At 39.7% G+C, this 25,202-nt stretch overlaps 1 protein-coding gene across 2 annotated transcripts in view; it reads right to left on the bottom strand.

Moving 5' to 3' along the window:
- Nucleotides 1-553: 553 nt before the first annotated feature.
- LOC126175400 (pseudouridylate synthase TRUB1-like) overlaps nucleotides 554-25,202 on the bottom strand; it is a 73,896-nt gene continuing 49,247 nt past the window's right edge. For both annotated transcript variants that reach the window (XM_049922192.1, XM_049922191.1), the window contains 2 exons: nucleotides 14,285-14,430; nucleotides 554-893 (listed from right to left, as the gene is read on the bottom strand). In XM_049922192.1, coding sequence (XP_049778149.1) covers nucleotides 712-893; nucleotides 14,285-14,430 — 328 coding nt within the window. In that variant the 3' untranslated portion in view covers nucleotides 554-711. The remainder of the gene's footprint in view (nucleotides 894-14,284; nucleotides 14,431-25,202) is intronic.

The raw sequence follows: 25,202 nt of genomic DNA, 5'->3' as shown, positions 1-25,202 counted from the left end.
AACCAATGGCACAGTATGTTGTGAAATAATGTCAGTTCTGGTGCATATGTGCAGTGTGCTTTGGGTGGTCACTCTGCTGACTGAAATCTTTACATGTGTGCGGTTAGTCTCACATTTCTAGTAATTCTGACATTAGACTACTGTCACATTTGCATGGAGATTGCACATCTGCCATGTGCAGAATCTTTCAAAATCCATTAAGTTTTGGTAACGTTATGCCAAATGAGCATCTGGCATTCTCCAGACTTCTTCACAAAATGCATCCCTTTGTATATCATGTCATTTTAATAATGACAGATGATTGAAACTCTAATAATTAATATATCCATCACCAGTATTTACATGTGCAAAATCACATAGATAATTAACAATTCCTTTCAGGTGTTTAACTTTTTGTCAGTGTATTTTGTGACTACGTGTTTATCTCGTACTTTCTCACCATAGTGGTTCTGTTTCTGCGTTATAAATCAAACAAAGATTTTTACTTCTGTTATCACTAGTGTTTTTTGCAAGAGCTTATTCATACACTTACAGTTTGTAATTAAATTGAAGATTCCATTGGATTTCCTGTTATTCAGTTACTTTTATGTTAATACTGATGGAAATATAAGATAAAATTATTTTTATTTACAGTGTCAGTGGAATTTTCTTCTTTCACACCTTGGAGTTACGTCCTTTTCCTTACATCAAAGCATTTTATGAATTTCTCTCTTAACCGGCCATTGCTCCATTTTTTAAATTCTGTAAGAATTCTGCATACTTCTCAGATGCTTGTTGAATAGCACACACGATATCTTCTATAGTCCACTTCTCAGGTTCAAGCATGTCATCCTCCGTAAATGGTCCATGCTGTATTCTCCGTAATTCAGTTACATATGCGTAGCTCTTCAGGGCTGAAATTAACAGGTGGATATGTGCTTAAGTCATCTGAACAGAAGAAGACACAATAGTATAAGATGGACTTGTAGAGTCAGTCCAAGATAAAAGTAGCCCTGGTTTGCGAACAATAAATAAGATATTTTAGTTACCTGCTTGCTTGGTTGAGTGGTAGGGTGTGATTGTCACAGTTACAGTTGTTACTGTTGATGCTTGTAAGTGTGTGTGTGTGTGTGTGTGTGTGTGTGTGTGTGTGTGTGTGTGTGTGTGTGTGTGTGAGTGCGCGCGCGCACACACACGCGCGTTTCCTAAATTCATCTCTTGCATCAAGGCCAATGAATGATAATCTCATAACAAATGCCACAGCCACTTACTTTATGAGTAACGAAGCTTGTTTCCACCTTTATGGCCTTGAAACAGCCAGATTGATTTCTACTGGTTCACCAAAAATTCCCACATTGTGACTCAAATAAAAAGGAGTTTGAGTGTGTGGGTTCTGGTAGCTCAATTATCTGCTTGATCGTCTTTAAAACCCCAATCAATATAGACGCATATCTTCAAATTTTCATAAACTTCCACTCTCAGTTAAAGGAATACGAAATGCAGTTCAGCTTTTTTCCAGAAAAATGGAGCTACGTGCCACACATCTCGTCAATTGCTGTCTCTTATTCATAAAGCCTTCACAGAAGAATGTACAGTAAGCAGACGTTTGTGGATATCTTGTTCGCTATGCTTGTCTGTCTGTGACCTTTATCAATGGTAGGTGTGGCAAAGATATAAGGCATTCCCCTCCAGCAAGTGCTTTTCCCTTCAACTTGCATGGTGACATCATGGGCAGATCACGGCTGCTGCTATCAGCTGCTATCAGCAGTCGAGAGGGCAGTGTTTCTTTGACTGTTTCCTCAAAGCATAGGCTCTCATGCCTTCATTCACTGTTGAACAGGCATTGCTTGCTGTCAACAGCTTATTTGGAGTTACTCTCTGCAATATTATGCTCTCACTCACGTTGTTAATTTGGTTCTTACTACAGCTATTATTCTAGTTATCACTGTGGTAATATTTCAGTTATGGTTCTTGAGAATGTTCAAAAGAAAAACACTGAAAACCGTGTTTTCAATGAGGGGGATTAAGTGTCTTTCAATGAAAACTCAAATGTTTAATATGTAAAAAATGACTATGGCAAAACAAAGGTAGTAATCTCAGTGACACTTCTCTTTGTCCCATGAAATGCTACTCTCATGAAAATGATGTGGTTTAGTGAACAAGTTAAAAATGGAAATACAAAAGTTACCTGTGCCATTAACTCTTAGAAAAGGTGTGTAACTGCAAATGTGTGGTATGCTCAAAATTAGCAAACAAGCAGAAATTCTTCAGTGGAAGCATACTTTTGAATGTATATGCAAACAGATATCGCGAAATCATTTGGTTGCAACACTGTCACTGAACATTTAAAAACAGCTGCTTTCTAGTATAACACAGTAAAAAGTCAAATTCTTGATAAGAACCATAGCTTTAAAAAGAGAGAGAGAGAGAGAGAGAGAGAGAGAGAGAGAGAGAGAGAGACTACACAATTTGGTTGTAAACTGTTGGTCAAGGGCACTTTTCGGACAGATCTCATTCAGATTTTAATATTTGCTTCCATAACAACTTATTGCGTTAAAAATTCTCTTTCATGTTTGCTAACAGACACGGCTAAATTTTCTCAGGGTGCTCTTGCAAGAAATATCATACATATTCCACTGTGAAGACATCCATCTTACTCGCAATGGATTAAAAAAAAAACTAATATTATGTGATAAGCCAATTGAAAACTATGCTTAATTATTTTTTTCTGTCAGGCTTGATGCTCCAGGACAGCTGCCTATGTGCAATAGCAGCATACACATTTATAGAAATTACTCTTAATAAAACTGTACCTCTGGCTCAAAAAGAATTGGAAAATATTACAAGACACCGTTTTGTATTTACTGAAATTATTCTTTTTAACAACTTTTGCATTAAATGACTATTAAAATAGCTTATATAATTTTTATCATTAATGGCATCACTACAACAATGAGCCTATACAAAATGGCCAGGGCAACATTTAATTATTACGTAACTGAATCATGGGCAGGAAAGGTACTCACAACTGACGAAAACACAATTTTTATAAGCAGTAGTTTCATATAAATACAAAATATTACTAGTATTACTACAGATAATTGTATTAGCTACAGGCGATGAACAATGAGTGTCCGTCAACTAGAACATCAGAACCAAGAAGACAATGAAACAAAAAACATTCATCCCTTTTTTACCAAATGACAAAGATACTACAAATTACTATTCTGAGAGTGCATATAGCGCTTCCATTGCTGAGTATCGATAATTCAATTTATACTCTTTTTTCTGGAGGCTATGCTGTAAACTGATGACCTTTTCTGTGGTGAAAGAATTACTTGCTTTAGTTCTGTTACTCAGAGTAACAAGTTTGGTAATTTTTAATGCCTTTACAAAGGAAGTATTGGTGGGAAAAGTGTTAAAATGGTGTGTGTCATGAAATGTGTAACAAAAATTATGAATATAATAAATTGAGGAAATTGATCACACTATCTCATCATAAATGTGCACAATTTTTGATACAAAAACACACAGAATATGGAGATACACTTCCTTATTCCAAAACTAATTGTCTGAGTACAGGAAACTGTTTATCTCATTTTTCTTTTCTTGTACATAGAAATTTACTAGTTTTTAAACAGAGTAACAATATCATGAGGAGGAAAGTTGCTACTCACCATATAGCAGAGATGCTGAGTTGCAGAGAAGCACAACAAAAAGACTTTCACACGTAAAACTTTCGGCCAATGGCCTTCGCACACACACACACACACACACACACACACACACACACACACACACACACACGTATGAGTTGTGTTTGCATAAACGGGTGTGTGTCTATTGTTGACGAAGGCTATTGGCCGAAAGCTTTAAGTGTGAAAGTCCTTCTGTTGTGCCTATCTGTGACTCAGCATCTCCGCTATATGGATTCATTTTTTACTCAGCATAAGAATTTCTGACAGATTTTAAAAATCATGTAAATAATCTGAATTTACATTTGTGTATAGGGAGTACGTAGGGCTCATGATCCAGAACGATTAATATCTGCAATTGGTGTAGTTATGGCTGTGGTGAAGCATGATAGCTCTTCATGAGGGGAGCTGGTGGGGTGAAAACAAGCCATGTTTCACCAGGTCTTATATATATGGAGATATTTACAGGGAAATATGTATGAAAGCAAACCCTCAAATGGCAAATCAACTCAAGGAAAAGATATACCAGAGTACTGAGACAATCAGTATTAGAGTTCTGTATAAAATTAGTCCGAAGGTAATTTCACAAACACAAAATTGCATAAAAATGCAGTTTTAGCTTTTTTGACATATGTTTTAAAAGTTATCAGAAATACTTGTGTCTTTCAATGACTGAATATGCATGTATGGGACCACTTTTATCTTGAACTCACTATGGTTCTTAGCAATCTGTGTGTCTTTGGCTCTATTTACCTCGTAACAAAGAGTACATAATGGTGTAGTCACTGTTTCTTTTCTCTCTTTCTGATCTCAGACTATAAAAGACGTTATTGGAAAAGGAGATTAAAACTGCCTGCAAATACTGCTCATCACCTTACTTTAGGTTTAACAAGTTTGAGGTATACATGGTGCATTGTAGTTCAGAGAGGAAAAAACAAACTCAAATCATTTATAATACTTGCACAGTATATTCATTGTGGAGGCTGACAATGCTGACAGTTCACTGGAGATTATGTTAACCCCTTTGCTGCTACAGACATGCTCTTTGCATTCCGTGATGAATGCGGCTTTGTTGCTACAGTTCTGCTCACCAAATGTTGCTAACAGTGTTGAGAGACAGTGTTCTGGCTGCTATGAAATAATTACCATCCAATTTTACAAAAAATCGATTTCTATACATCTTAATCTGGCATCTTCATATTATTTGTCACAGTTAATGTGCAGCATCAAATTAAGTAAAAAACTGCACAAAATTTTAGAATTTGCAGAGGTAAAAACACATTGTGTAAGCTTTGTGTAGAATGATTTTAGCTCATACATTGCAGTGTATGAAATGCAGATAAGATATCAAAATTTAGTTTTGACAGCAGAAAAAGCTCTCATTTTGTTTTCAAGTTGATAATTTTTATATGCATTAGACAGCCACACATGACATGCCCATTTCCCTGTGTTACAACCCCCCCCCCCGCGAGCTTAGTGATTGCAGTATATCAGAATGACCGAGAGGTATGGTTTAGGAGACAGGTGACTCATGCCCAATGTGCAAAGAAACACCGGCAAGTGTGTCAGTGACTTTATTGAAACGAAGGTGTACAGCCGGCCTTTCGCTGATTTGGGTGAAGGCGATGTGCAGCATGTGTGTGTGGATCAGCGCCAATGCCAGTGCCAGAATCTGCAGCATCACCATCCGGTCACCCAGCCGTGCAGGTGTAGCAGTCCTACTCACGCCATGGCTAAGTGGCCGCCATGGATGTTCGCTGCACCAGTAGCCCATGGCATTTCTGACTGGTCCCTCAAGCACAGCTTGTGGGCCCAATGTAGAGTGCCGAAGGGAAACAGCCATGCGCCATCATTGCAGCAAGCCTTAGCTGCGCTGGCTGTCTGCCCAGGGTAGCTCGGTCAATGGCCACAGACAGCTTTGCAACCAGGAGGCTGAGAGTTCACATCCGGGCCCTGCCCCTGCGGACCTTGTGGATGGCAGCTTCTCGCAGTCCACTGGACAATGTCAGCCAGAGAACAGAGGCCAGCAGCCCTCTCACTCCTTGTGCCAGTGCAGCCCCAAGGTGTGGCCCACCACGCCACAGCTTTGATGCATCTGCATGGTGGAGGTTGGAGGTAGTTTCTGCAGGCCAGTTGGCCACTGAAATCCATCACCAGAGGTTGTTATGGACGGCCAGCAACTTAAACAATCATCATTCTCTCCAGTTCTAGATGAGGACAAAATGGCAACACAACTGCCTGATTTGAGCCTCCTGGCTCGTTTATTTATGCATCTTTTCCCTGCTGCCCTGATTACTTCACAAATGTATACAGTGCCCACTGGGCTGTGCTATCTCACCTGCGAACGTGTCATAACCGAGCCTCACAGAATCGTTTGGGAAATATCAACACTGACCATGCCTGCCATTGACGTGCCAATCGGTCTCTTACTGCTATCTTTCAACCACAGCTGTATGAAATTCACAAGATTCTCCAAATCCATACCTGTACTAATTTGTGGAGCAGCATATCTCCTCCATTCTCACAAGATTCGTCCCAAATCTTTAACATCATGCTTTCACTCAACTATCTTAACTCTATTAATTTACATATTGAGGAGAAGGTTGTGAATTCACAATACAGGACTTACGCTCGCACTTTACGTCTATCATGTATCCCTTATCATACCCTTATACCCTAATTAAGACCTTAGAACTAACTGTTTCCCCGACCAATATCAGTCAATCATTCTACTTGCAATTGGTGTGTTGGCATGTCCACAACCCTCTTGCATCTTTCCCAGAAATAGAGAACACAAAAGCCTGCTAGAAACACACCATAATGGTCAATGCACTCGCCCTGTTCTTCCCAGAAATGATGTACATGCTGCCACATATGTACCTTCAAATTTTCCCATTGCTGGAACTTTATTAATCAGTCTAAGGACTGCAAAAGCTCTGGGTTGAATGTGTCATTTAAATATGTTAAATTTTGAATGGGTGATACCATCAGAGATCTTTCTGGCCAATGTCATAACAGTTGAACCTGTAAGCATAGCTGGAAGACAAAATCCATCCCAACTACCTCACAAGTTGTGCCATTAGTGATCATTCCGCTTTTCCCAAAACACGAGGGTGTTTTTTTTTTTTTAAATGCTACTTGTCTGCCTTCTTAGCAGCAATTCAACAATACATTTTCCAGTGTGAATAAGAAGTATAGCTAATGTGTACCCACCCTCTGAAAGTATGTTCAGGCTGGCTGAAGCTCCTTCCCACAACTCATTCCATTTACTTTCCCCAAAAAAAACTCGCCTCACATGTCCACTTATCAGTCCATACTTGGTCACTCGGATCAATCTCAACCTTCCCCTTTACACACAATTCACAAAAAAAGCAATATCATTAATAATAACATGAAAAACTAACAACTCCAGAGAAAAAAAACAACAAATATCCCCATGGCAATAATAATACACACTCCCTGATACTCTACACACACACACACACACACACACACACACACACAAACACACACACACACACACACACACTTACAATTACACAACTTACTTACATGACCTTCACCTATAAGGCACATCATGCACCTTAAGATGCTCACCAATTCCAAGTTCATTCTTTTTACCCTTTATAACTTTCCTCTCCTGGTTGGTTGCTGACATGGTATCCTCTCTACCACTTCTTTAAATGGTTTTATGCAACTGACATGTATACTGGACGTTCTTGTGAGGAACTGTATCTTCATGTTGACTGGTGAGGTCATTTCCATGGCTCGTATGGTCCCTAGTATTTTGTTAAAATTTTTTTCATTTTTACTCTTTGATGTATGGGGACTAGTGACCATTACCCACTGCCCCACATGGTATTGCAGCAATTTACCAATGCATTTCTTCCGTTGTCTGTGGGGTTCTAGTGGCTTCGTGTTCACCTTTTGCACATTCCTCCAAACTTCTCTAATTCTTCTGGCAAACTTTCTCACCGACTCACCATATCCACCTACTTTAGGAATCAAAACATCAAAGGGAGATGACATTTTCCTACCATACACCACCTCAAATGGCAACGAGCCCTCTGCAGTATGAACCTTCGAATTATAGGCAGCACACTGTACATAATGTAAATAGGCATCCCAGTCATTGTGCCTGGAACCTATGTAATAGCTCAACATCTTTGCAATTGTCTTGTGTACGCATTCTATTCTCCCATTGGTCTGCAGATGAAATGGACTTGTCCATAACTTTCATATACGTAACATGCGGCATAAAATTCATGCCCTTGGTCCATAATTATGGTCTCAGGCATCCCAAACTTTAATATCCAGTTGTTTGCTAACGCCTGAGCTACAGAACTTGCCCATTGGTTCTGCACTGGCACAATTGCCAAAAATCAAGAAAAATGATCGATGGTCATGCGAATGTACCTGTTTCCTGCAGGTGTTTTATTAAATGGTCCGAGGACATCCTATCCTAACATACAAAATGGACAGGATGCCTCTGGTAATCTTTGCAATGGCACTTTTGTACATAATGTCGGCCCTCTGCATGCACGGCACACAGTCCTTAATATACTGTTCCACGTCACACTTCCTGTTCCTCCTCCAAAATTGTTCTACTTGCACATCCGTCCATTGCACGTTGCCCACCGTGACCTGACACCATATGGTCATGAGCTTGCTGCAAAGCTTCCTTCTGAAAACCCTATGGAATCACCACACATGGTTCACACCTCATCATTCTACACAACAAACCCTCATGCATAACAAATTGAGGCTGTGACTTAACTGCCTGGCACTCCTTACAAAGCTGCTTTTCCATGCGATCTCCCTGGCTTATGGATTACCTCTTACTCTAATTCACAATGCTTAAGTGTCCACCAAGTTAATATACGAGATGGATCTTTCAAACAAAGCAACCATTTCAATAAGACATGGTCTATCATGACCTTAAACTTCCTACCATACAGATAGCTCAAAAAATACGTATACCATATATTACTTCCAACATCTCTTTCCCATTGTTAAACAGTTATGCTCCGCCTTGTTTAACTGCTTTGAAGCATAAGTCACCGGATGTTCCTGACCATCTACCATCTGTCCCAAAACACAACTAACAGCCTCATTTGAAGCATCACACGAAAGGATACACCCTTTCTTAAAATCTGGAAAAATCAATGTTGGATCTGAAACTAATATTTCTTTCAATTTTTCAAATGCTTCCTGACATTCCTGCGACCACCGTAATTTTGTCTCCTTCTTCATTAGTTTGTTCAAGGCTCCAGCTATTTTCGCAAACTTCTTCACGAACCATCTATAATAATTTCAGAGGCCAATGAAGGACTATACCTGCTTAGTTGTTTGTGCTATTGGATAATTTTGAACTGTGTCTGTAAGATGAGGATCGGTCTGTACGCCACATTCACTAATCACATGCCCCAGATTTACCTGACACTGCGCAAAATGGCACCTATCCCCACTTAATGTCAAACGTGCCAATCGTATTCTACTAAAGACACCCTCCAAACATCTCAGATGATCTGGTGAATTCTTTTAATACACAATTATGTCACTGAGATATATTAAACAAATTTTTGGATTTAATCCCCTCAGTACCCTACCTAACAATCTCTGAAAAGTTGTTGGTATGTTCTTTAGCCCAAATGGCATGCGTTTGTAAAGAAAATGTCCTGCTGGGATGCTAAACGCTGCTTTCGGCCTATTTCAGGCGCCACCTTCATTTGATGATCAGCTCCTGAGGTCCATAGTTGTAAAGACACTAATCCAGATTATCCAAAGTTACCGTGGTGTTTGGCATTGGATAAGGATCCGAAATGATTTGGGCATTTATATACCTTCAGTCACAGCAAAATCTGTATTTCCATGTCCCATCCACAGATTTCTTTGGCATGATGACAATATTTGCACTCACGGGACTATCACTTGGTTCCATGATCCCATCCTGTAATTATTCAATAAATTCTTCTATCAGTGCTTGCAACTGTTTTGCTATATAGTATGTCTTCTTACAAACTTGTGTGCTATCCTTTGTCGGTGTATGATATTGCGTCAGTGGGGTTGCCAATAACTCTCAGTTCACACAAAATAAGTCAGTAAACCTCAACAACAGGTTTTCCATAGCCATTTGATCACTACACTTGAAATGACCTACTTTCCATCATAACACTTCCATATCAACAGTTTCCTTGTTGCTTTCCTCTAGGCTCGACCTATTGAAGTCCCCAGACTTCCAGAGCAGCTATTATTCCACCCCTTGAAGGTTATCCACACAAACTGGAGTCATCTGTCCCCCATTAATGTCATTCACTTCTGCTAAACTCCTGTGGATAAAACAATGTGAACTATCCACCTCTTCATTGCTTGAGAAGGGTTCAACCACATACAATGTTTCCCTCAGCAAATCAGTATCCACTAAAACCTACACTATTTTCCCCGTACCTGCTGGTATTTTATCCTGCTGATCAGTCTTTATTGAAAACATATGCAGTTTTGCTGGTCTTACCCCCATGATAGGTGAACCCTGTGCCATTGACTCAATTACAACTTTTTCCCCCATTTGAAACAAAATCTCCCCGAGTTCCACTGTGCATTGCAAAAGATCAATCTTAGCAAGATGTTTGTCAAGAATGTCTAGCCTGAGAATAACTTAATAACCTTCGCCTATGGATGGCAACACCTCCATGAGTTCGTTGAACTTAGTTTCCCTGACCAAAAGCTCCAGTGCCATCTTCAGGCCCAATACACCTCTATACAAATAAACAAACTTGTTGTATAGCACCATAAATCACTGGATAGCGCGAATTCCAATCGTTATACACTTGCTTCATATGAAGATGAGACAGCAACTCAGTGAGTTGTCTTCGTGTATTGCATTCTGGGTCTGTACATATATCTTTGCATTAGGCATACTGATTCTATCTGAGAACAATTCCACAGGCTCGTTGCGCGGCATTGACAATATACTTAATTTCTCCCAAAAAGATCTCACACTGTTCTGTTTTTGGTAATACTGGCACAGTCCAGTGGCCCACTCCTAGAACGTAAGTGCTTTACTCAATGTGCCGTAATAGACAACAAATGCTTTGATGTCCTTGCCAAACACATTTTAGCAACATACAGGGTTATATCATCTGACCACCCATGTATTTCTGCAGCATCTCCAACATCCTGTTGCCTTGCCCGAGAAGGGATTAATCAGTTCGACCACTGTTGGGTCATACAGAACAGAAGGCACTCTCAATCCAGACTTACTCTTCCATGACTCTGATTGGAACTCTCTTTACAAGCCTCTAACTCATGACTAAGTTCAAAATTTCTCTGATCCATGCCCTTCCAAACTGCTCTGTTACCACTGCACTTGCTGAGTTAAAGTAGCAACTGCGCCTGAGGTAGTAGCATGTGTTTTCACCATTTTGCATATTCTACTTCCACCTTAATTCAACTGTCTTTTTTAAAACAAAAAACAAACTCCCATTTAACTCTACAAAGAAAATTTAAACACAAATTAATTCCTCCAGCGAATCACCACCCATCTACACTCAGTACAACTACTAGACAGATGACCAGTACACCTACATACAAAACAGCTGCTGCAGCTCTGGTACATGGCAGCTCATGCCCAGTCAAATTACAAAATGAACACTTCACTGCCACTAAATTATCACATTCACCATTACCTCTAAACAAAGATAATTCCATAGGTTCCTGTGGTCTCAAAAAAATAACTCTATAAACATCTTGTACCCCAGCTCACACAACAACTCTGACAGGGAGAGCAAAGAACATAAATAAAACTTAGAATCACTGCATCATATTGTGCTGAAATGGTGACACCAAACTTACATAAAGCGACACTGAATCACTCAGCACTCACCAGAACCAACTCTCTCACCAAAATGTAGCGTTGGAAATTGACGAACACTTTCCAACACAATGTATTGTGTTGGAAAGCAAAACAACTACTTTCTGAAACTACATTGTTAAAATCCCACAGGCTTAGGGGTTGTAATATGTCTGAATGACCGAGAGGTATAGTCTGGGAGAGAGGGGCAACTCATGTTAAATCATGCAGAGAAACACCGACAAGTGTGTCATTGACTTTATTGCATCGAAGGTACAAAGCCAGCCTTTTGCTGATTCTGGTAAAGGTGCTGTGTGGCATGCCTGCATGGGTCAGCATCAATGCCAACCTTGGGATCTGCAGCATCAGCGTCTGGTCACCCAGACTTGCAGAAGTAGCACTCCTACTCTTGCCACGGCTATGTAGCTGCAGCACATGTTCGCGACATGGTTGACTACTCTGTCAACCGCAACTTGTGGACCCCATATAGAGCACTGTTCTTGTAGTGAGCCTCAGCAGCACTGACTGTCTGCCCAGGGCAGCTTGGTCAATGGCCACAGACGGCTCTGCACCCACGAGTTCACACCCTGGCCCCACCCCTGCAGATGGCAGCTTGCAGTCCAACAGACAATGTCACCCAGAGAGCATAGGCCAGCAGCCCTCTCACTCCTCATGCTGGTGCAGCTCCAAGGTGCGGCCTGCCCAGCCACTGCTAAGACATGTCCATGCAGCGGAGGTTGAAAATAGTTTCAGCAAGCCGGTTGGCCACCGATATCCATTACCTGAGGCCGCTGTGGTTGGCCTGCAACTTAAAGAATCATCATTCTCTCCAGTGATAGACATGGACAGAATGGCGACATGCCGCCTGATTTGAGGCTCTGGGCTCGCTTATTTATAAGTCTTTTCCCTACACCTCCGACACAGTTCTTCTGGAGGAGACACGTGCAGAGTGCTCTTTAATAATTACAGCATCAGCTTTCCTCAGCCCGGTTTGGCCCCAATACACAGATAACTAGACATTGTTGTAACTGCAACATATGGATTCCTCACAACACATCAGTGCCCTGCGCTGGCCTGGTTACACTTGTATACAGTGCTGCCCGGGCCTTTTCACCAGCAAGTGGTGTCATAACCTCACCTCACAGAATCGTTTCCAAAATATCAATGCTGCCCGCATGTGCCAATCAGTCCCCAAATCAACACCTTTATTTATTCATGGTGCAGCACATGCTTGTGTATCAGGAATCATGTGGTCACAACAATCATCATATTTCATAAACGGTTCAAGATATCAAAAGGAGGTTTCTTGCAAATGATAGCCTGCAGCAGTGCTAGATGTGCATATGGTAAAAACCTCTTTATTCTGCGGAACAAAAACTAATCACCTCACCTCAACAACTCAAGTTTTTTATCTTATGGAAAAACTGTTGTCTGTTCTTGTAATAATGGTTACAATGAAACTGACAAACACACTGCTGTTGTATTGAATAATGACCACTGATGAAAAAGAATTTGATATTCAAATAGAGGTACACTTTAACCCCCCAGTGCTTGATCGCAAATTTACATCAATTTATTAGTGATTTTATGGTGTGATGTCAAAATTTAAAAAATAAGAACAATAGACCTACACATTCTGCATTTAATTTTAATTGACTTTTGATTCCATAGACATAATGACATTATGATATGAAGAGGGTCAATACAGAATTAAATCTTAATAAACTGATGTATGTTTGTGACCACATTGGGAGTAATGACAATTAAAATCAGTATTTCCTCGATCGCTCATTCTATTTGAAGTGACACTGTTGCAGCTCCAAAGAGCAAAACACTGTTTGTATTCTTGATGCACTGCAAGGTGACTGATTAAAATTATATGGGAAAGTTTTAACAACAATGGCACATGTTGATTCAATCATGTGCATGTATTTCTGATTCTTCATACATTTGTGTGTAGTTATATGCTATTTAAGTAATGACTACTGCAAATCATCATCAATTTGTAAAGAACCAACATCATTAATGTCATCATTCTGATACTCTGTTTAACAGAACATTAAATACACTGTCCCTTCTAACAATAATGGAACATTCACAGTTAAATAACAGCTATAACTGTATACTGCCACTCTCACAATGCACAGGTAAAGTTAAGATGACATGCTGCATTAAACCGGAAATAAAATAACAAATGATGGCAGATTGTTTCATGTGTCACTTATGGCATAAAGAGTTGATGCTAATGTTTTGTGGCCCTGACAGCCATTTTATGTAAGAAAGATGCACTGCATCCCACATATCTATTCATCTAGTGAATGTAAGACTCTGCATCAATATAGTAAAGTTCTGTTCAGCTGTGTATCTTTATCTCCTTGTAAAATAAGGATGGGATGGTACACCACTAGAGGAATGTTGGTGCACCTAATGCAGGAGTTATCCTTACACTTACTGCCAATAACTTTTCAGCAACAGTGCACTAACCATGATTTTAGGATGATGTGTTTACAAAAGGGGGTACCATGTCTGATTCCCACAAAATGCGAAGTCCAGATAGTTATTTCGAAAGGTAAGCATCTGTCCGACATATACACATAAGTTGGGAACATTATGAATTAAACATACATTGAGAAACAATACCGGTGGCAGGGGAGTGGGAGAAGCACTGTGTGTAAACTGAAGTTTCACAATATGTGCAAGTGAGTCAGTTACGAAGGTAATATTATAATGCACTATGTATAACTAATGCTAATATGCTTACCAAGTCCTAAGTCATGAACCAAACTTCGTACATAAAAGCCAGGTCCACAAGACAAAGCAAGTTTAAAAAATGGCGGGTTGAAATCTGTGCACTTCACATTGTAGCACATAACGTGTCGTGGTTTCATTTCCACGTTGATACCAGATCTGTAAATGGCAAAGAAAATCAGTTATCACAATCATCTACAACTAGTGTTTGAATTGTAAATATAAGTACTACTAAGATAAAGCATTAATGTAGCCAAAATTTTGCAGATTCAGTGTCTCCCTTTTGTCCACAACTTGGACACCTCAAATACTTTGTAAACAGTTCTACAGACTGAAATAGTTTTGGCAAATAACAATACTCAAAGGCGCAAGAAATTTGCTGTATTGGTATATCGAAAGGAAAATTCGCTTGAGAAAAATATAAAGTTATGACACAGAACTGCTGGCCTTTACTTAACTTTAGGAGGCAAAATTTTTGGTACTGTTGACAAATGCATACAAAAGAAAGAAATTATTCCAGTTTTTGGAACTGCTAGTTCCTTCCTCAGGGAGGAATGAGGGATAGGCTGGGTAAGGTTCAAAAGGAATGGCAGGTGGCTTGGATCCCAAACCAGAATTATTTTGTACTTTTATATGCATCTACTGGCAACAGTAAAAAATAATTGCCTCCTAAGGGTATTTCTGGCCAGCATCTGCTTCAGTTTGATATATACAGTGTAGCAGTTCGCCTACTTTGTTTCTTCATTGATTGTCCTCTGTGTCGACATACTGGCTGAAATATGGATTGAGGAAGTGGTACTACTGTCTACTGTAAATGATGTAGCCGTCAGATGCACATTTGTGTTTCACTGTTATTTACTTTCACTTTTCACAAGCCCCCACATACACATGTAACATGGCCAGTGCACTACTGTTTTACTTTCGATAAGCGTCATTAATAGGTTGCAGGCGAACATCCACATACTGCTACAATAGTTTACTGTTGAACATCTACGAGCAGTAAAAGGCCAACCACAAAGTTCACAGTTCTTGAAGAACAGAAAGGTAAGTATGGAGCAGACACTGTCACTGTTTTAACACACGGCCTAATTGCATAACATTTATTACACTGTTAAGCTGATGCATTGTTGTCGTTCTAAACAAACGGGTTCCTCGTCTGAAACTCGGACGTGGACTTATAGTCATAGGTACTGAAAATACAGATTATTCAAAGTTAAATTTACAGGAATTACAATTAAAACTTAACTCATTCGATTAAACGAATACATCGAAAAATTGGTAGTTTTTAACAGTTTCTTCTACTACAAAAGTGAATTATTTGTTTAAATCATGGAATTAACATATTTATATCTAAAAACAAAGATGATGAGACTTACCAAACAAAAGCGCTGGCAGGTCGATAGACACACAAACAAACAAAAACATACACACAAAATTCGAGCTTTCGCAACCCCCGGTTGTTTCGTCAGGAAAGAGGGAAGGAGAGGAAAAGATGAAAGGATGTGGGTTTTAAGGGAGAGGGTAAGGAGTCATTCCAATCCCGGGAGCGGAAAGACTTACCTTAGGGGGAAAAAAGGACAGGTATACACTCGCGCACACACACACACATATCCATCCGCACATACACAGACAAAAGCAGACATTTGTAAAGGCAAAGAGTTTGGGCAGAGATGTCAGTCGAGGCGGAAGTAAAGAGGCAAAGATGTTGTTGAAAGACAGGTGAGGTATGAGTGGCGGCAACTTGAAATTAGCGGAGGTTGAGGCCTGGCGGATAACGAGAAGAGAGGATATACTGAAGGGCAAGTTCCCATCTCCGGAGTTCTGACAGGTTGGTGTTAGTGGGAAGTATCCAGATAACCCGGATGGTGTAACACTGTGCCAAGATGTGCTGGCCGTGCACCAAGGTATGTTTAGCCACAGGGTGATCCTCATTACCAACAAACACTGTCTGCCTGTGTCCATTCATGCGAATGGACAGTTTGTTGCTGGTCATTCCCATATAGAAAGCTTCACAGTGTAGGCAGGTCAGTTGGTAAATCACGTGGGTGCTTTCACACGTGGCCCTGCCTTTGATCGTGTACACCTTCCGGGTTACAGGACTGGAGTAGGTGGTGGTGGGAGGGTGCATGGGACGGGTTTTACACCGGGGGTGGTTACAAGGGTAGGAGCCAGAGGGTAGGGAAGGTGGTTTGGGGATTTCATAGGGATGAACTAAGAGGTTACGAAGGTTAGGTGGACGGCGGAAGACACTCTTGGTGGAGTGGGGAGGATTTCATGAAGGATGGATCTCATTTCAGGGCAGGATTTGAGGAAGTCATATCCCTGCTGGAGAGCCACATTCAGAGTCTGATCCAGTCCCGGAAAGTATCCAGTCACAAGTGGGGCACTTTTGGGGTTCTTCTGTGGGAGGTTCTGGGTTTGAAGGAAAGAGGAAGTGGCAAACAGGGTGTTTGTTTTATCTTGTAACAACTAAATATTTCAAAAAATATTCATCATATGGAAAAAGAACTGTGTTAGATAAAAAGTTTACGGACATATGTCTGTATTAAAATTAGCCACCCCAACACCACCCACTATGAGAGAGACTCAGCTTTTTATTTTCTAAAGCAGACCATCATTTTAAATGTAGATTCAGATTCTATGCCAAAATATATCCAGGGTTTACCTGAAAATTTTTTTACCATCTGTGGCAGATGTTGCTGTAATCAACTAAATTTTGGTTTTTGTAATTAATTTGATTCCAAATTACATTTGCAATAAAATGTAACTTCTTGTTCTAAACAGTTCATATTTTTTGTTAAAATTTAATTCAGTTTTGCAAATTTGATTGTACAGTTAAACTTTTACATTTAGACATTTAATAGTCTGGCAAATAAAGCTACTTCTAACATAACTTAGTTTTCTGTTAAAAGGTACTTTTAACATAACTTAGTTTTTTGTTGATTTCGTTAAGTTCCTGCACCATCAGGATGCTTGATTTCGATGAGTCCCCATATCTCACCATCCTGGTGAATGATTTCGGTGTGTTCTTCCATCCAACTGTTATAACACTGTCAGCTACTATGTAGCTACTGGCGGAATACAATCTACAACCACTGTTAGAGAAAATGTTCCAGGTGCACCTGCCATGCATACACACATATAGAGTGAAGTCTTACACACATGCCCCACTGCTCAACACCCTAGCACAGTGCCAGGGGTTTACAGGCTGGACACATTTAGCACTGACATGTCTCACTCAAAACTTGAATATTGTGAAAAGGAAAGTTGCTACTTTTTATTTATTTATTTATTTATTGTTCCGTGGGACCAAATTAAGGAGAAGTCTCCATGGTCATGGAACGAGTCAATACATGAAATTATAACACGATATTAGAAACAGATAAAATGAAATATAAAAAAAACATATTCAGGTGACAAGTCGTAAGTTTAAATGAAGACAATCAACAATGTAACACTGGAATTTGCTTAATTTTGTAGCTCTTCCAGGAGCTCCTCGACAGAATAGAAGGAGTGAGCCATGAGGAAACTCTTCAGTTTAGACTTAAAAGAGTTTGGGCTACTGCTAAGATTTTTGAGTTCTTGTGGTAGCTTATTGAAAATGGATGCAGCAGAATATTGCACTCCTTTCTGCACAAGAGTCAAGGAAGTACATTCTACATGCAGATTTGATTTCTGCCTAGTATTAACTGAGTGAAAGCTGCTAACTCTTGGGAATAGGCTAATATTGCTAACAACAAATGACATTAAAGAAATATATACTGTGAGGGCAATGTCAGAATTCCCAGATTTTTGAATAGGGGTCGACAAGAGGTTCTCGAACTTACACCACATATAGCTCGAACAGCCCGTTTTTGAGCCAAAAATACCCTTTTTGAATCAGAAGAATTACCCCAAAAAATAATACCATACGACATAAGCGTATGAAAATATGCGAAGTAGACTACTTTCCGTGTTGAAGTGTCACTTATTTCAGATACTGTTCTAATGGTAAATAAAGCAGCTTTTAGTTTCTGAACAAGATCCTGGATAAGGGCTTTCTGCAACAGCTTACTATCTATCCGAACGCCTAGGAATTTGAACTGTTCCGTCTCGCTTATAATATGCCCATTCTGTCTGATCAAAATATCAGTTCTTGTTGAATTGTGAGTTAGAAACTGTAAAAACTGAGTCTTACTGTGATTTAGCATCAAATTATTTTCCACAAGCCACGAACTTATTTCATGAACTACATTATTTGTTACTGTTTCAATGTTACACACAAGATCCTTCACTATCAAGCTGGTGTCATCAGCAAACAGAAATATTTTTGAATCACCTGAAATACTAGAAGGCATATCATTTATATAAATAAGATACAGCAGTGGCCCCAGCACCGACCCTTGGGGAACGCCCCACTTAACAGTGCCCCATTGGGACTGAACATCACTACCACTCTCAATATTGCGGAGAATTACCCTCTGCTTTCTGTTCTTAAAGTAAGAGGTGAACCAATTGTAAGCTACTCCCCTTACTCAATAATGGTCCAACTTCTGCAGTAATATTTTGTGGTCAACACAGTCAAAAGCCTTCGTTAAATCAAAGAAAACACCTAGCGTTCGCAACCTTTTATTTAATCCGTCCAAAACCTCACAGAGAAAAGAGAATATAGCATTTTCAGTTGTTAAACCATTTCTAAAACCAAACTGAACATTTGACAGCAAATTATGTGAATTTAAATGCTCCAGTAACCTTGTATATACAACCTTCCCGATAACTTTAGCAAACACCGATGGCATAGAAATAGGTCTAAAATTGTCAACATTATCAATGTCTCCCTTTTTATAAAGTGGCTTCACTACCGAGTACTTTAATCGGTCAGGAAACCGACCACTCCTAAATGAAAAGTTACAGATATGGCTGAGAACTGGGCTAACATACATAGAACAATACTTCAGTATTCTGCTAGAAACTCCGTCATATCCATGAGAGTTCTTGGTCTTTAGTGATTTAATTATTAACTCAATCTCCCTCTTGTCAGTATCATGGAGGAGCATTTCAGGTAACAGTCTCGGAACACTTTTTTCTAAGAGCGCTATATGATTCCCTGTTGGGACTAGGTTTCTATTTAGTTCACCTGCTATATTCAGAAAGTGATTATTAAATACTGTACATATATGCGACTTATCAGTAACACGGACATTCCCACTACACACTGATTCTATATCTTCGACCTGTCTCTGCAGACCAGCAACTTCCTTTATGACTGACCATATGGTTTTAATTTTATCCTGAGACTTAGCTATTCTATCTGCATACCACATACTTTTTGCCTTACAAATAACATTTTTAAGCACCTTACAATACTGTTTGTAATGGGCTGCTGCATTTAGATTCTGACTGTTTCTAACGTTTTGATATAACTGCCACTTTGTTCTACAAGATATTCTTATCCCTCTAGTAAGCCACCCAGGCTGCCTGTTTGTGCTAGTACCCTGTTTTAAACGTTCTAACGGAAAGCAACTTTCAAAGAGCATGAGAAAAGTCTTGAGAAAAGCATTATATTTATCGTCTACTGTATCAGCGCTATAAACATCTTGGAACTCTTGTTCCTTTATAAGGTTTACAAAGGTCTCTACAGCAACTGGATCAGCTTTCCTGAAAAGCTGACTATATTTAACACGTGTTGCAGCATAAAAATCTTTTAAAGTTAAAATTTGCGCATCATGATCTGAAAGGCCATTCACCTTTTTGCTAACAGAATGCCCTTCTAGTAATGAGGAATGAACAAAAATGTTGTCTATGGTTGTTCTACTGTTCCCCTGCACTCTCGTTGGAAAGAATACGGTTTGCATAAGATTATATGAATTAAAGAGGTCTACCAGCATCCTCTTCCTTGCACAATCACTTATACAATTAATATTGAAGTCACCACATATAACCAACTTTTTGTATTTCCTATAAAGTGAACCAAGAACCTCCTCTAGCTTTAGCAAAAACGTTGTGAAATCGGAGTCTGGGGATCTATAAATAACAACAGTTACAAGTTTAGCTCCGTTAAATTTAACTACACCTGCACAACATTCAAACACCTTTTCAGTGCAATACTTTGAAACATCAATTGACTCAAATGCGATGCCGTTTTTCACATACATGGCTCCTCCCCCACACCGCAAAGAGCTCCTTGAAAAGCAGCCAGCCAACCTGTATCTTGGTAAAGGAAGCCTCTGAATTATCTCCTTATTTAAGAAGTGTTCAGATATACCAATAATTTCAGAGTCAACATCTATAAGCAGTTCACTAACTTTATCTCTAATACCTTGTATATTTTGATGAAATATACTAATTCCCTCATTACTCGGATACCTAAGCTTTGTCAAAAGTGATTCCCTTGTTAGAGAGACTTCCCTTAAGCAGGAATACCTATCAGCTGACTTCAATCTAAAAAAGGTGCAGCTCTAACACCCACTACTGCAGGAATTTTCCCATGAGTGATCCCACCAACCCCACCTATGCTGTCACCTATAAGCTTTGCCAACCTCTCCTTCCCATACCTGTTGAGGTGCAGGCCGTGTCTAGCGAAACCCCTTCCTGCTGGTAGACTCCACCGACACCACTGAAATGTGATCCATGCTTTCTGTCATCAGCGCACCCCCAAGTCTCATGTTATTACGCCTGACGGCTGTATTAAGATGAGGTTGATCGTGACGCTGAAACAGTTCCACGAAATGCACATTCGAGTTGCCAGTCTGAGTGGCTATCTTTTCCAGGTCACCATCTATGTTATACTCCCCATCCGTATCAATACTATTACCAGCCCCACCCACAATCACTACCTGGTCCTCTTTAGTAAAATCCCTACATAACCCCCCTATGTTAGCAGTCACCTGAGCCAACCCTGCATTAGGCTTCACAATGCTGGTGACCTGGTAAATACCTCAGAATACAGCGGAGATGCTGAGTCACAGATAGGCACAACAAAAAGACTGTCACAAATATAGTTTTCGGCCAGGCCAGCAAGGCCTTCATCAAAATTAGACAACAAACGCACACATATACACTCACACACACGACTGCAGTCTCAGGCAACCAAGGCCACAAAACTTCAATATCTTTTTTTTATAAATTGTGTGCAAATGGAATCTGTTTCTGCACTGTTGACTTCTTATTTTCTTATAAAAAAGCATTACAGACAAAATGCTTCAAAGATCAGGTTCTTTCTTTTCCATTCATATTATTATAATAGTTACAGCCATGCTTAATTATGTTTCTGTTACTATTTACCGTTTCTCCATTATTTCTTTTGTAAAGCTTAGATTTTTAACCATTTGTGATCATCTTTTCTTCATTCTCAATTGAAACAATATGGTTCCAGAGACCTTCTCAAGTGTCAAACATCTATGATGCATATATGCAGACTGCAGCAATGAATAAAAATTTGTATCATGGCTGGGATTCAAACTCAGGGCTCCTGCTCAATAGGCAGATGTGCTAACTACTACACCACCCTGGCACAGTGGCTTTGCACAACAGCACGTACTACCCTAAAATGCCTCCCTCACTTGGTATTTCCCCAAACTTGCAGAAGCATTCTATTCCATTTCAAATGCGCTGTTCAAAGCAGAGAAGATTCATGGAGAAGGAGAAAGGACTATGCAGGTGCAATGGACAGATAGGATGTGTGTGTAGCACAGGAGTTGGAGCAGGAAAGAGGAAACGCACATGGAGGACAGGGACTAGCAAAGGCTAGTATTCAAATGTGTATCTTGTAGCCTTACCTTTTATATCATAACAAGAAAGTATGGGGCAAGAAGGTCTATGTACTGTAAAGATTATAACTAATTTTTTTCCAAATATTCCATTAATTGACTGGTGATCTAAAAACATGTATAGTGATGATGAGATCACCAAACCTCACTACGATTCTATTACTTAGCAATGAAAACTGGTTACCCGACTATACGGGGAAACTTACTTGGTCACATGACTAGGTACAGTCACATGCAGTGATCACGAGAAATACCTTCACGGAAAGTTGCGACAACTTGAAATTAATGTCACCTACATGGCACAGTAATTATAATGGCACAGTGACAGTAAATATTTCATTGATAATATAAATAAATAAGATATTACATAGCAATTTCTGCAATATTATTAACAATACAAGGAAATACCATTTTGGCACAAATTTCGCAACAGTTGATGCACATAACTAAATTTCCAGGCAAGCGAAGAAACACTCAAAACAACTGTTTCATCTACTCGATTTGATTTTCAAAGGTGCCAGAATGAGCGAGTCATTATGTGCAGACCTGCAAAAAGAAGCACCAGAATTAAAGTGGCCAGTGGTTTGTTTAGATGAACTGTAGATTTGTGTACAATAAACACTGTGAATAAGTGACAGTGTATGAAGAGTACTCACAATGTTTCACTATTGTGAATACAGAGTGTTGTTTGATCTTCACTTTTCCTGCATGACTACAACAGAAAAACTTTGGACTATATGTAGAAATGGACAGGGGGAAAAAACACAGAGAGAAGGAAAGCTGAATTTACAACATTAATAGAGAAGCACCAGCATTCTCATCTTTATTCCATTCACACAATTTTGCAACAAAACGATTCCCCTCTTACTACTGCCTACCATCTAGACCCAAATACACTGCCTGACAAAACAAAGTTAAGTGCCTAGAAGACATGGTTGGGTGTCAATACGAGGTGCTACCCAAAATATCCGAGAATTTCAATGAACCAGCAAAATCAGTAGCAGTATGACATTTCCACCACTACATGTCTCGAGGTACAGTATTAGCTACTACAGCACAAAGCTGTGTCATCTTTGGTGCATGCAGTTGTGGGTTGTAGATGTGTGTGTCAGGATGTGTTTCAGAGCTTTAGCGAATTGTAAAATCGGTGAAGGAGCAGTGGATTTTCATCAAATTCTGTTTCAAGTTGAAGACAACAGCAGCTGAAACCCACTGCATGCTGACAGAGGCATTTGGTGAGAGTGCACTGAGTCAACCATGAACATTTGAGTGATTGAAGTGCTTAAAGGAAGGCTGAGAATCTGTGGCAGATGACACACACTCTGGTCAACCGTCAACATGCACAGCAATGGAAGTGATCATGAAAGTGCATGACACGATTAAGGCAGACTGAAGGCAGACAATTCATGTTGTTTGCAACAGATACAGTACATGTCAATGAATTCTAGCTGACAAACTGAACATGAGAAGAATTCCAGCAAAGGTACCTCGTCTTCTCAGCATCGACCAAACAAAACCTCAGGATTCAGACAGACACTGAACTGCAACAAAGAATTTGAAAGTGTTCAAAATTCTTATCCTGAGTTATAAAAGGTGATGAATACCGCATCTATGGTTACAACCCTGTAATGAAGCAGCAGTCATTACAATGGAAAATGCCATCTTCTCCAAGGCTGAAAAAAGTTTGACAAATCCTCAGCAACATAAAGCTAATGCTGATTATTCTTTTCTACATTCAGGGAATACTGCAAAGAAGTTTGTTCCAACTGGACAGATTGTAAAGGTGCAGTTTTACTGTGAGGTTTTGGGGAAAATGTTTGGCACCAATGGCCACAGTTGTAGAAAAAGAAAGACTGGTTGGTGCACCATGACAATGTATCTGTGCAGACTTCACTTGTGAAAGAATTCCTGCCCAAAAACACGGCAATGGTCCCCTACCCTCACTACTCACCAGGCCCTAGCCCCATGCAACTTCTGCCTGTTGCCAAAGATGGAATTCATGTTGAAGGAGCGACATTTTGACTCCACTGAAGACATCAAAGTGCAATCACAATGGATCCTCAACACCCTTCACCATGCAGACTCCCAGGAATGATTCCAAAAATAGGAACAATGCTGGGACCATTGCATACAATCTGAAGGTGACTACTTTGAATTCGATGGAGGAAATCAGGACACAAGTATGGCTTTCTGAGTTTTACAATGAAATTCTCGGATATTTTGGGTAGCATCACGTAAAATTTTGTATACATGCACTCCGTTGGCAGGTATGTAGAGACATTTCCCTGTGACAGGAAGAATGGCTACTGGGATGTGTTAGTGTTGTTCATGTTTAGCACTGTTATCAAGCCTGGTAGGGTATATAAGGGCACAAACGGCACCAGATGCTGGGAGATCACTGCTAGGGACACAGATATGCTGCATCATGTGAGGAATCATTATCGGCAGCTGATACACTTTGAAAGGAGCCTCACTGTGGGTCTCCACTTGGCTAGGTGGTAAAATTTTGCAAGAGCCAGAATTGTGGGACATTCAGATGTAACACTGACCCAATGTTGGACTGCATGAGAATTGAGGAAAGGCATACAAGTTGCCAAGTTTTAGGTCGACCACGTCTGAACAACACAAGAAACAATCACTGTATTGTGCACTAAAATGGTGCGGAAATTTTTAGATTACAGAAACTTTAAACTCACCACACTAAAATTTCTGCCCCCTTAGCCCTGCGCCTGCTATACGGACGTCTGAGTCACAGCTCTTGTATAAGATAAGTAATTTAAGAGGCAATAAACTGTTTTAACACTTTAAACTAATTTATTACGTTAATTATAGTGCTCTTCAAGCTCTTACTCGTGTATTTTCACAGTAATCATGTAGAGTTCGTTTTGTTTACATATCGCGGCCAGGCCGAACTTTTGAGCTTTCAGATTAAACTTCATACCGCAATTTTAAGTGCATTTACTGATAGTTTAGTGTGCTAAATACGTTTGCTGCCCCTTTATATCTGTAGAGTATCGTCATCTCTTAAGTAATTTCCAGTAAAAAAATTCTGAACCACTGTTTACATAGTCGCGAGAAGGCCTAATTTTTCGTACACGTATTTTCATTGTTTTCTGGTAACTTAATTGTTTTTCTGTCACTAAAATCGATTTGTACCATGAGTGTAAAGTGCCAGACATGCCG

The sequence above is a fragment of the Schistocerca cancellata genome, chromosome 3 (genome assembly GCF_023864275.1).
Source record: "Schistocerca cancellata isolate TAMUIC-IGC-003103 chromosome 3, iqSchCanc2.1, whole genome shotgun sequence".
Lineage (NCBI taxonomy): Eukaryota > Metazoa > Arthropoda > Insecta > Orthoptera > Acrididae > Schistocerca > Schistocerca cancellata.
The sequence above is the reverse complement of the archived record's forward strand: the minus strand, read 5'-3'. Positions and strand labels throughout refer to the sequence as shown.